Raw genomic sequence first — 14016 nt, forward strand, 5'->3', positions numbered from 1 at the left:
AGGGCAATATTGCAGATAAATGCGGTGTGAAGAGCTTCTGCGCCACAGAAGAAACAGGAAAATTACACTGTGACACCTCCGAATCAAATAATAACCACATTAGAGCCTTTTAATGTTTGACAAACCCGATCGCCGCAATCTTGTTCTTCAAAAGGTTTTCTGGTTTAACTGATCCACCCCCCTTTGTGTGTTGTCAATCCGAGAGAGGAAAGAGCAATTAATGACGTGTAGAAACAATTACAGATGATGGTTCTGAGGCTTGTGTGTTTCTGTCTGAAAGGGATTAAGTTGCTGCCGCGTTTGTGTTCTGCTTACTTTCAATTGGCTCCAGGCCGTGTGTTTGGTCTTGTCAGTGCCAGCGGCCCCGAGTGAAGAGTACACTTCAGCTGTGATGAAGTATCCAGGAACGCAGAGGCTACCAGTGGCTGCTAATTAACCCCACATTGTGTCCGCTAACAAAGAAACAAAGGAACAAAGTGGAATTTCAATGCAGGAGATTATCACAATCACAATGAGCGTAGTGCCGGATCATGCACTTGATAGGGATTTTCACACTGGCCGGGACAACATGAGATTACATCAAAGACAGATGAAGTTACATTAACAAAACAATGTGGCCTTGTTATGCAATAACAATCAGCCATCTGGGGCCTTCTCCGGGGTTAGGAGAGGCCTCCGAGTGTGCAGCAGCCACGCCAGAGCGATGACGCGTCTTCCTCCGCAACTTCTGCAAGATTGCATTTGATGGTGGGAACTTTACTGCGTCTTTGTTCCGTCAGAGAGGAGGTAGCATCCTTCCTCAAACACATCAAGACAAAGAGGAAACGGGCTGTGTGCTCTTCGCCGGTTATTGTTGCCTCTTGCCTCTGTCCCACCGGCTGAATGGCAATTACTGCCGACTTCCTATCCAGCGCGGCGCCCGGGCCCGCTGAGGGTGCCCTGACCCCGCAGTATCCAGAGGGGAGAGACGGGAGCTGTCAAAACTCACACCTCTCCCTGCTCCCGTGGGGAGTGCTCCTCCAGCTGCTGCCCCACGGGGCCCCCGCTGCACACTCCTGCTAATCAGCTCCATCTCATCTCTGGAAGGAACCGGCCCCAAGTGGATGCAGGCCCCTTTTCTCACCTCTGCTATCTTGTGCACCTTTGAAGTCCTGCGTAAGTGTTAGTTTATGGCTGGAGAGGGTACGATAAGATCCCAAGGAAAAGGTGATGAATTAGCTTTTCGTCCCACATTTAAAAGGGGAAATAGCAGGCTGCTAAAATCCACAGAATCCGTTACAGTTCTCACACCTAACAGCTAAAGCACTTGAGAAGCGAAAACATTGCGGTGTCAAATCTGTTAAGTGCCTTCATTAAAGCCGATTGTTTGTATTTAGTAGGCTTCCCACACCAAAGCTCTGCACCAGCAAGCATTTGGTCAGACTGTAGCTGTGGGACTATGTAATTAGGAAATAAATGTGATGATCAAATACCTATTCAGCAGGACAAGCTGGGACAGAGCCGACACTTCGGGCTCTCAGAGCACACCCTCCACAAGTATGCACATTTTAAAACTAGGCAACAAAAACCGATTAATCGACAGTTAACACAATAGAATTAGAAACTATCATAAAACCCTCCCCGATTGTGACTTTTGCTTAACTCACACTAACAGTGAAATTAAGGCGAGGTCCATGTGAGGCAGACGTGAGGTTGAGGTTGACAGGCCTGGAGCCTGAAGTGTGATTGATGTTTTTTTCTGTTGGTTGTCTGTCTGAACCTGCCTCACATTTTCACACTCTCAGGAGCCAATAACAAGACATCCATATGTACAGAGACAGCGTCGGGTTGCCTCACATGTTGGAAAGTATGACAGTTTTTCTGTTACAGTGTTGTGAAACCACTGTCCTGTCCAAGGAAAACACATCTGAAGATGTTGGTCGAGAAATGTCAAGTATGTTTTATGAGCTGGAAAACCACAAATTTTGCCTTAAAGGGCTTTACAGTGTGTTTCGGCACATGGTGATATCTCTGACACTGTTCGGATTAGGGAAAACAACTCCACAAAAACAGAAGGAGAAAAAGGAGGAAACATCAAGAGCAATAGTCGAGAGATCTGTGTTTGCAAAATGTGTTTCCACTTAAAATTACATTTGAGGAAAAAATGTTTCCCGAATGTGAAATTCTTGCACGTGAAAACCCTTGTTTTTATTTTCACCGCTGACAATGTCAGAGCGGGAACCTCTTTCATTTGCACCTCACACACCCCATCTGGGACAATATGCATCCTTATCTTGAATAACAATTACCACCCCATTTCCTAGGACCATTACATCTTCTTTGCGACACCCACTTCCATTAGAGAGCTTAAATTTCACCGTCTGCAGCTCAGGAACACGGCGGAAAAAACTCCCCAAAATATATTTTCACTCATTTTTTTACCATCCTTTTTTTTGTGTGTGTGTGACAAGCCTGAATACGAACCGAGAGACCTTTGAATTTATCGCGTTGAAAAGTTTCATCACAGTATACGAAACCTCTTCAAAATCTACGGCCTGCTGTAACTTCCGCCTCATACAGCCACTGTCTGCTGCAGCTCAGTGGAATTTTCTCCGCTGCCACCCGCTGACATAATTTGTTTCACAGTCACCACCCAGCAGCATGAATCAGATGTTGACACTCTAATTTCATGCACACATGGGTGTTTGGCTGAGCCAGCCTTGAATGCTGCTGCACTCCCCCTGCCTCTCCCTCCCCCCGCAGCTGCCCACTATACCTGCCCTTTGCCCTCCGACACAGCCATGTAATGTATTTAGCCTGGGAGTCACACATTATGACTGATGATTTAGCCATGTAGTCTCATAATGATGATGTGCACCGTGAGGGCAGGCGTCGTCATTCCCACAATGCACCGTTCTTTTTGTGACGTCAAATAAAGGCTTTCTGTACGAATCTTGTGTTCCTCGCGCGTTTGTTTAAACAGTTTGAAAGATTTACTGGGTGTGATTTGTGCAGCCGTAGTTAAAAGAGTCACGGTAGGTCAGAAGTAAGTGCCTGATAATAACGATCCTCATCCAGCAGCTCCCTTCCCACCCATCACCGAGCTGCTCTATTTACTGCTAAAATAAATGTGTTTACCGTGGTCCACGGCTCCGTCTGAAAATATTGGTTTTACTTTGTTGTTTTTATAGAAAAAAAAAAACTACAAGCACTTGCAGGGGAAAAAAATAAATAAACCATAGCCACTAGCCATGTTTCAAAATGTCAAAGCCTTGTCAGGGATTGACACGTTCCCTGAGCATAATTAATGCAAGTTTTTGTCTATCAGTGATTATTTTTGCCTCCTCTTTTAAAAGTCAGCGCTGACAGTCTGCTCTGGGAGAGGAGAAGAGCTACCTTTGTGGTGTTTTGGTCCATGTCCTCATTCTGTCAGCCTCAAAAAAAAAAAAGAACCGGCACCAACTCTCTTTTCTCCAACACTTTGGTGACCAGCAAGGAATAACACCGTGAGCACACATGTATGCCAGAGAGAGAAAAAGGTGAATTCCCAATATCTCCAATCTGACAGCCTCCTCTCTGAGTGAGCATAAATCCACAAGATAAACTCATAAGCAAATAAGTTATTTGTGTGCGGCGGGAGGCAGGATAACGGCCGGGCGGTTTATATCAAACACTTCCTCTTGACAAATATCCAAACAATAAACACACAGTAAATAACAGCACCCTGTCCGTATCAGCTCCCTACTTGAGGTTAAGTTGAGTTTATTGCGGAGGCCACTGCCTGCATGCATTAAGCAAATCATAAATTATACATGCTAATTACCTTAGGCCTCCACTTTAATGAATTATTTTAATTAAACTACAACATTGAGGGGTTTTTCGCATGCGGTCTATATTTCATCCTCCCCTGCCGAAGATGACCTTCTTCTTTGTCTGAAGTGGAACATAGTTGGGGGAACAAGGACAATGCAGAGTCGGATTATACAACTGAGTTCATACTGATGCTGCTGAACTGTGGAGGATGTCGCACCGGATGATAGAAACAACCAATTTTATTTGGATAGGGAGGAAAAGGCAAAAAATGGAGTAGATTTAAAAAGTGACGGGAAATTGTGATTTAATTCAGAATGATGTGTTCCAGGCTGTTTGTTTGACTGTCAGGTGTCTGATGAGTTTCCTATGTGGCGGGGGTCTGACATGTGTTTTCCTCCCACCTGTTACATCATCTTTTTTTTTCTTTACACTTTTTTTTCCTCTTTAGGGGTTAAACTTTTATTTGCTTGTTTGAACATTTTGAGCAGGAAATGCTAAAGGTGGTTATTAGTTTAACTGTAATGGAACTGAGTGCCAGCCAAACAATGCCCTCGTTGTGTTTGTCTAGACCGACTTCATTCCATTTATGTGCCACATTTCAGTCATCCCCCCTCATAAAATCATCCCTGTGCAGGCTGATTTATATATGTCAGTTTTTATATCTTCCTATTGTATATGTTTTTATTGTCTATGATTTTGTCATTGGTGGTTACTTTTTATTTATTTTTGTATCTTTAAGCACTTTGACTTCATGCCTGTTGTATGAAATGTGCTATGTAAATAAACTTGACTTGGCTAAATCCTAAATTATTGGCAGGATGTTTCTCTCTCTGCTCCAAAAAACATCAAGTGGAAACTTTTGGTCATTTTTTTTTTTTTACATTTCACCAGATAAATGACTTGTAATTCACAAAAAAAGCTCTTTTCAAACATACATCTATATATATTTTTCCATAAATATGTTTTTACTTATAACAATAGCAATACATTCAAAACTAAAGTAGACAGTAAACACACTGCAATCCAAAGTGAATAGGAGAAATTATGCCATGAGTATAAATGTGTAATAAATATTGTCACTATATGTTGGAACAATGTGTTGCTGGATTAAATTTGCTTAAATGTACTCAGTTAAAAAAATTATATATATATATATATATATATATATATATATATATATATATATATATATATATATATATATGTTTAAGTCGCACATGCTTGTTAATGTGATTTAAATGGTAAATTGTAGTAAAAAACAAATAAACAGAAAACAAAATAAATCGGGTTTCTGAAAATTAAAGCTTGTAATCTGTCGTTGCACTTTCAACACATTTAATCATCCAGAGTCAGAATTAATGTTACACACACAAATGCACAAAGTGAGGAGGGGGGGTGAAGAGAAGAAGAAGGAGAAGAAGAAGAAGAAGGAGAAGCAGAAGAAGAAAAAAAACTAACACTGTTGTCCAAACAGTCCAGGGGGGGAGGGGTGGATTTAAATTCCAAAAGGGTCTTGCAGCTCGTTTCCTAGTTCCCCAGTCAGCAATGTGTTTGTGAAAAATCAGTCTTTTTGTCTCGCTGAAAAAAGGCTAAATCTACATTGGTGGCCCAGTCTAAGTTTGCTATTCTTTGCACTTTCAATTCAAGTGAATGAGGGGGGAATGAAGTGGCCCGAGACCCCCTTTTATTTGATCTACTCGATTGCATAAAGTGACGGAATTCTAATGTATTTGTTTAATACCCCGAAATAGGCTGCAGCCTTTCTATAGGGGAGGCAGATAAAGCGCGTTTTTTTCTTATTTATTTTATTTAAGCCATTCTTTAAAAAAAAAAAAAAAAAAAAAAACGAAAAAAAGGCAGGCATTTTACGCGCGTTTTCTGCCTGTTTATAAACCTGTTGAACAAAAGAAAAATACAAATCCTGCGATGCGGTGGAAAGAGTGGGAAAAAAATCAACATGACACTTATTAATTTAACTGCCCTCCTTAGAAAAAAAATATGTGACGATACTAAATCGGACACTGTGTGCAGCCCTTTTTTTCTCTAAATGTTTATTGTTGGGGCTTAATTGTGTTTAAGCCTACAGCTTGATGAATGAGCCCGGTTGTCTGCGCTGTGACCGAGGCATCGCAACTCCATGCATCCTAATCGACTGCACGACTCATTTCTCTTCCCCACTGCCTCAGTGCAACTCTCACACTCTGGAATCACACAGGTCCGCATAGAAGGAGAAAGAAAGTATTATTATTATTATCATTATTATTATTATTATTATTGTTATTATTATTATTATTGAAGGGAGAAATCCATCGAAAAAGATTTTCTGCCATTAGAATAATAACAGTAATAATGTGTATTCTGAGACATGTGAAATAATAATAATAATAATAATAATAATAATAATAATAATAATAATAATAGTAATAATAATAATGACAGTCTTAAATTAAATCTTCAGAAACATTTTTGATTGTTTACTTCACTTTTAATGAGAAAATATTTCGATGACCAGCTTTTTTTTCCTTTTTTTTCCAATTCATTGCAGACTGTTTGCACACTTTTTTTCTCGAAAGCACGCATGCTTGCAAAAATAAAACAAACAAAAAAACAAACAAAAAACAACAGCATTAACAACAACAGGAACAACACAAATGTTTGTTTTTTTAGAAAGCATGCTTTACCTAAAAAATAAAATAAGATAAAAAAAAAAAAAAGTACAAATTTACAGCATCTGATACACATGGTCACCACAGCCTTTTAAATTAAATGCTTCACAGAACATTTTCTGGAAAATAGATATCTAAAACATAAAACTAAAAAGTGCATTTTACAACATTTCAGTATCAGTTATTTGCAATATTCACATCTTGCATTTTTGAGGACGTCTCACAAATACTACTTTTCCATTTTGAAAAGATTTTCATAACTCAGTTTGCTTTTTCATTTTTCTTGTTTTTTTCTTTTCTTTTTTTGTACAGGGATGGTAAGAACAAAATCTAAATCCTAGTCCTATTTGGTATAACCCCCTTACCCATCATTCCAGTAGTAGAAGCAAACAAAAACACAGAGCCATTGCCTCGCAATTTCATTGACATTACAGTGGTCACACAGGAACGGTGCAAAAGTTTTGCTATTCGATCAAGATTGAAGAGAAAAACTGCCACAGGAATCACAAGCACCTCAGGATCACAGCTGATGTTGGTGCCAAAAACAATCCCCCCCCTCTCTCCTCCTGGATCCCCCCCTCAGTGGCTCCACGTTCAACACGCACATGTCACAATAAACTGAAAAATAGAACTATCAAATAATTTATATTTTCAAGAGCAAATACTTCGCTGTGCGATTCTGTGCTGGACTTCTATGACACGATTTTAAAGCGACACATTCAACACATACACAAATAAATCGATATGCAACTGCAACTCGCCTTGATAGTTTTCCCGACGACAGAAAATATAAACTTTGGACTCGGTAAAAGGTTCGGGCCTGGGTTTGCCGGGCCAGCAGTTCGTTCACTCGGCTGATGGTCGAGCCGGTCAGTGCACGGCCACAGACTGCAGTGTGGAGGGGCTCGTCAGAGTCTCGCTCGGGGTCGCAGGGCTGCTTTGGCTCGTCGCTGTCTGTGGGGACGTCGGGCTCAGAGACTGTGGAGAGTTTGATAGAAACGCGGGGATGTGTGGCGGTAACGCCGAGAAACCGGACATGGAGGTCGGGGTGGGCTTGATTGGCACGGGGATAGCCGGTAAGGACTGTCCCCCGTGACACAGGGACTTGATGGGCATGCCATAGGCACTGTAGTCGCCGCCCGCCATGGAAATGGGGGCCGCCGTGTCAATCACGCTGGTGTTGTACATGTGGGGCCAGGCTGTCGTCAGCTGGTTGTGGAGCGGGTACCCGGCAGACATGGACTGCATGGTGGAGAACGCCAGGCTCCCCGGGACCTTGTACTCTCTGGCGATGATGTTCTCTATGGCGAACGGGTGCTTAAAAGTTGACGTCTGAGACACTCCGAGGTTGTACGTTGACATCTGGGGCAGGTGCGTGCCGGTGGCCGCCAGCGCGCTCAGCCTCAGCTTGGCTTGCTGCTGGAGGTAATGCGCAGCATCCGACTGCTTACTCGGAGCCAAGTGATCGGACGAAGTCAACACTTTGAACCTTTTGCGGCGCCTCAAGAAACTTCCATTCTCAAACATGTCCCCGCAGCTGGGATGCAGAGCCCAGAAACTGCCCTTACCTGGCTGGTCTGGGCGCCGGGGGATCTTAATAAAACAGTCGTTGAATGACAGGTTGTGTCGCAGCGAGTTCTGCCACCGCTGAGTGTTTTCCCTGTAATAAGGGAATCTATCCATGATGAACTTGTAAATTTCACTGAGGGGCAGCATCTTCTCGGGGCAGCTCTGGATCGCCATGGCAGTGAGGGAGATGTAGGAGTAAGGTGGCTTCTGGTCGCTGTACGTGTTTCTCCCCGGACGAGGCATCCTCGATGTCTTCAGGGGTGAGGGGGGGAAAAAACAGTTTAAAAAAAGTAGTCTCCCTTAATTCCTGGGCGAAAGCTTGCCGCTCTTCATGAACCCAACCGCGGTGGAAAAAGTTTCAGCACGGGCAGAGCCGGAGTTGCGTTGCGCGTAAAAAACAAAATCGACAGCCGGGTTGGAGCGCCTCTGCAGTGTGCAGGCGGGCGGGCGGTGCACATTTATGGAGTGACGGCTGCTGTAAAGTCTTTTCTCGCAAAGTAAGTCAGCTTGTCCCGCTAGCAGAGCTGAATAGACTTCATTTGGCGTCCTCGATAAGACGAGCTAAGTGGATGCCTCCATGGCCTTCCTCTAACCATCTGATAGTTTTATGTGGTGACATGAGCAGAAAAGACCCCTGTAGAGGCGCTCCATTAATGTGCCACCTCTTTGCTATCACATGACAATTGCCACGGGAGGAGGAGGAGGAGGAGGAGGAGGAGGGGGGTGGGTGGTGGGGGGAGGCTGGGAGGGGAAGGCATAATCTGGTTTCATTTACACCTATTTACATGGACACCTTGGGCCAATGGAAATCATTTCCATTTGAAGACAGAAAAAGGGGTGAAAAGGCTCGGCAGCCGGAATTGAACTGCGATGGCACTCAGTGTGTGAAGGTATGCGCTTCAAAAATACTTCTTCAGCGGGACTTTGCGCTTAATTCGCGAGTATATAATGTTAATGGACGTGAGGATGATTCGGCGTATTGTAAATGTACTGACATCGCGTTATTACTATTTGCTCTGTTTTTTTTAAAAGGCAGGTCTGCATTGACTTGGATTTATTAAAAATATTCCTGTGTGTGATGAGCAAACCTTTTATTTTTGTATTTTTTTTTTAAGATGAGCTGATTTTTACAGACTGAAATACGTGTTTTATTATTATTTCTTAATTTAGCTTCTTCTTTCTCGCTGCACTCTAAATATTGTTGACGAGACGCAATACAAAAATAATTAGCCACGAGCGAGTGTTGCTGATGAGCCCGACTATTAGTTTTTCTCTCAGCTAATTTCGCCCAGAGCTGAGCGGAGGAAGCAAGACCGATATGAAAACATCAACACAATGCAAACAGCAAAAGTAAAAAAAAAAAAAACTTCATGAGGCAATCAGGTCCATTGTGTTTATGTAAAGGAGATCCAAAAAAAGTACTTCAGAAATGCAAATAAACCCTTGAGGATGGTGTGGCGAGAAACTGTATAAAATATCCATAAGTCAATTATATGAATGTGAAAACCAAATGGGAAGCCTATTTTGAGCTATTGCCATTCAAGTCCTTTTTTTTTTTTTTTGGCCAGGGCCACCTTTCCGCTTGGAGGATTTGCAATGCCGGAGACCACACACACGCACACGCAGATTTGCTCATAATTTATGCTAATTTCCCCCCATAAATCCACAATGCACCCCATCACCAGTCTGACGGATTACGAAAAGAATCGCATTGCGGGGGGACACCGCAGCTATTTTTTTTCTTCCTTCACCCAGAAAGCAGGAGCAGGCTGGAGAAGAGGAGAGTAGAGAGGAGAGGAGAGGAGAGGAGAGGAGAGCGTCCTCGCTGCTGCATGAAGGCTGTTTAACAATCGTTAAAAAAAAAAAAAAACACCCGAATCAACACAAATAAGGAAAGCAAATGTAAAAAAAAGTGTCTTTTTAATTCTAGAAAAAAATACAAACTGGGAAAAAGTCTCGTTTTAAAAGAAACTCTCAGCGCTGGTTTCTTCCCCTGCAGAGTGCCTTTTAACACCTGTCATTTCCCATTAACGTTCAGCTGAAAAGGTTTTGTCCAAAAGGAAGTGGCCCAGTCGACCCATCTCGGATAATGACAACACACTGCCAAGTACCAAACATCATCTGACATCCAGCTTATCCATTCATTCCTTCATTCGTTGATTTAAAAAAGGAATAACAAAACAAAAAAAAAAAAAGAAAAGAAAATACATATCATGCTGCTGGCTCTCACTCAGATTAGTATGTCCCTGTGCATAGCAGTCAGATCGGCGCGTTTTTTGTTTTGTTTTTTTGTAACTGTCAGACTTTTTTATGTGTGATTAATATGAGCTGTTAAAATAATACACATACTAAGGCACGCAACGAATTAAAAACAGGGTATTTGGATTTTACGCGCGATTTTACGCGCGATCTTTGCACATGTTTGCTGTTTGCCAAACTATTTGTCTTCATGGTCTCAACTCACTCCTTTGCAAGTTAACCTGCAACTCTCGCATTAACCAGCCACACGGGAGCAGTAAGAGTATTTTCTTTTTCTTTTTTTTTCTTTCTTTTCTTTACCTCCTCCTCTCACACACAGACCGGTGTGGCTTTTTGAGCTCCAGGGTTATGGGATATTGGTAGGCCTTTTGTCCCTGTCGAATGCACACACTGAAAATACCACCATGACTCTGAATCTGAATGGGGTTTTTAGCTGCTCCCAAACTCCCCGAGTTCAAGCAGCAGTAGATCAAGTCTGCACTATGTTTGGTCATTTGTAGAAAAACCCGAACAAAGGTTGGGATAAGCCAAATTGCATTGCACTTGTGAACCGTGCCTCGGCCTGAAGTATCCTTTATAGCAGGAGAGGGGGGGTGGAAGACCAAGAACAATTTTGTATGAGCTTTCAAAAAAAAAAAAAAAACGAGGAGCGAAAACAAAGGGCACTTTCTGAAACATCTTAAAGTAGAGTAGTGAGGCGTGACATTCCCAGGGTGACGAGACACAAAAGCTGAGGTCATGGGGATGAAAAAGAGAATCAAACAGCCACTTTCACACGTCTGCCCTCCGCCGCTGCGCCCCCCCCCGCTCCGACACAATAGGAAACAAATGTTGTTAAAAGAGGATCGATGCCATTCATCCTAAAGCAGCGAATGATAGCCAAACAATATTGTCACAGTGAATTCGAGTTGAGATATGCTGCCACCCAGACCTGCGGAGAGAGGGAGGGAGGGAGGGAGAGAGAAAGGGAGAGAGAGGAGGGGGGGGGGGGGGGAAGAGAAAGAAAAATCTGGCTTTCAGGGAACCATTAAGAGGAATTTAAAGATGGGGGGGGCTTTTTTACGCAGGAGGAGAGTGAGATTAAAGTTAGGAAATTAAAATGATTGGATGTGGAAGACCAACTTTTATTCCTTTTTTAAAAAATATTATTTTAAATGTTGGTCTACATTTTTTTGGACCCTTTTAATGCATAGTTTTCTTTCTTTTTCTTTCTTTCTTTTTTTTAAAAGTCTACAGGCAGACAAATCGTTGCCCGAGGTTTAACAAATACGCATAATCCCTCCCGAATTATGAGTTAAAATCACCGCAAAACAATGATTTGCGATCTCTCCGTCACGCAGATTTATCGTGACGAGGCCCGCAGACTTACAGGGGGATTTTTGTTTTCCTCATCTACCTGCAGCAGCCTCCGTGCTGCGGCTCATACACGTCCGGTGGAGGCAGGTACAGTTTGTCTGTCTGTCTGCTGCAGAAAAAAAAAAAAAACAACTCTCCAACCCAGCCAATAGGCCCGCGCTGCTAATTAAGTCCGTGGTGATTTCATCCCCCGCCCCCCAGAGATGTTTTACGGTGCAATTAAGGACGCGCTGATGATAAGGTATGAATATTCAGCAGAATGACAATTAATTAGCAGACAGAGAGGACTCTTACTGCACCCTCTTCGATGGGAGATGCAGCCTATATGACGGGACACTCACACTACTTAAAGGCCATCTTCATCACGATGCCCCCCTTCAATAAGATTTTTTTTTTTTTTTTTAAGATAGAAAAATAAAACCATTCATTTCTATATTTGCAAACACGAACACCGATATAACTCTACGATATGGTGATTTTTTAAAAAATGTTTTTGTCCGTTTATTCTATAACAAACAGTGGGATTATGGTGCAGGCAGAGCAGCCCGCTCCATTAGTTAGTTGTGTCTGGGTGACATCAGAGGGAGTACCTGGCACCAGACCTCAGGGCATTCACAGCATATGCTCAGATTATGCTTAATGGTCTAATTACATAAATTAGGCATCCATTATACGGCACATCATCTGTAACAGATATCTCAATTTATACAGAGGCTGGAACTTGTGATTTGAATTCGTCTGTGAAGAGTTTCTTCTAATTAGACACGAAAAGAGATTAAGAAGGGAAGAAATGTTGACCAATAAGGATCTTTTCTTTTAATCCAGGACACCAAGGGATTTAAAAAAATAATAATAATTTCTTTATTTTAATATATATATATTTTTTATTAATTTACATTTTTATCTTAATTTACTTTATTTTAATTGTGGGCCTTTTTTCTGTGTTTGCAGCAGTTTCACTCTGTGACCATCAGATGGTGACAAGCCCTGTACTCTTTTTCAGTTACTGTGCTATCTATCTATCTATCTATCTATCTATCTATCTATCTATGATTTTATTTTGAAGGGGTCAATGTGACAATTTGTGCCCAGTATAGAAAAAACTCATCCACCCATCTATCTGCTGTATTACTATGAATTTGTGTCTGCAGGCACGTGAGTGTGTGCATGTGAAGTGTGTGTGTGTGTGTGTGTGTGTGTGTGTGTGTGTGTGTGGGAGGGCTGTCCCAGTTCATTGACTCCATATGGTGAGAAACAGCAGGACTGATGAGTGTACTACCTGAGGTCCGTGTTTGTGCTGTGGACTGTAACCAAAACACAGGGCCCCCCTCTCCCTCCCTCCATGACCCCTCCCTGCATAATTCATTACGGACAAGACAGTGCGGCCCGAGCTCTCATTTCATCATTTAGCTTTTTTTTTTTTTTTGGTGACAGATGACTCGGCGACAACAAATCATCCTGTTAAACTACACATGATACTTAGCCAGCTGACAGATGTGGAGAGGAAGGAGCAAAAGAGCAAGAGGGAAGTGGCACGGCAAGACGGTGAGATGGAGGGAAAAATTTAAATGGGGCGAAAGATGAGAGGATACAAAACAGAATAACAACACGAGTCCATTTCAATATTGAGAAGAAAATGCGGGAGCCCCTCACTGCTACACTATGTATGACTGTATAATAAACTGGTTCCACATGAACTACAATCATGGAAATTCTCACTTACTGTATATATTGTTGAAAATGAGAGAATAATGCAATGTGAGGTTATAATATATTAACAACAAACTCGACTGAAAGAGTGAACTTTCACCGTGAAGCAGGAAGATTAAAGGGCTATTATGCAGGAAAAGAGTATGAATTAACATAGTTCAATCAGACACAAAGAGTTACCTTTTCACAGAGGATGAAAATGAGGCGGACGGCTTTGAGATGGATCATCTGTGCAGCTGCACAATGAGGAAGAGATCATACCAAGTTTGGAGGGGGGGGGGGTCTTTTTGAACTGATGTACCACACAACCGGATGACATTTGACATATTGACTCAAGAGCAGAAATGGATCAATACTTTGGGTCACTTTAAGTGAAATTACATCCTCCTGAGGTCAATGTTGTGGGTTTAACCTTTCACCTTTCCTTTTCATTGCGGGGAAGTGGTTATTATTGGGGGGTTTTTGACGAAACAATTTGGTTGAAATCGACCACATCAGCATGACAGCACACCATTAAAATTATCACTCTGGCTTGTAATCAAACATTTTTGGAACTTGCCTTGAACCGAAGTGGTCTTTGTGGTTTAAAATCAACTTTCTTTAATGAATATAATTTATGGTGCTGTTAGATTTGCTGTTAGACCAACCCTGTTGATACAGGTAC

At 42.1% G+C, this 14016-nt stretch overlaps 1 protein-coding gene and 1 long non-coding RNA gene across 2 annotated transcripts in view; both read right to left on the bottom strand.

The window, feature by feature from the left end:
- Window positions 1–322: 322 nt before the first annotated feature.
- Window positions 323–14016, bottom strand: part of LOC115586698 (uncharacterized) — a 42098-nt gene continuing 28404 nt past the window's right edge. The window contains exon 3 of the long non-coding RNA XR_003984902.1: window positions 323–452. This is a non-coding gene — a long non-coding RNA (uncharacterized LOC115586698). The remainder of the gene's footprint in view (window positions 453–14016) is intronic.
- foxb1a (forkhead box B1a) lies at window positions 6256–8681 on the bottom strand. Its single transcript, XM_030425962.1, has one exon. It carries the CDS (start codon window positions 8268–8270, stop codon window positions 7329–7331), a length of 942 nt encoding a protein of 313 aa, XP_030281822.1. The 5' UTR covers window positions 8271–8681; the 3' UTR covers window positions 6256–7328.

Source organism: Sparus aurata, chromosome 8 (assembly GCF_900880675.1).
Source record: "Sparus aurata chromosome 8, fSpaAur1.1, whole genome shotgun sequence".
Classification (NCBI taxonomy): Eukaryota; Metazoa; Chordata; class Actinopteri; order Spariformes; family Sparidae; genus Sparus; species Sparus aurata.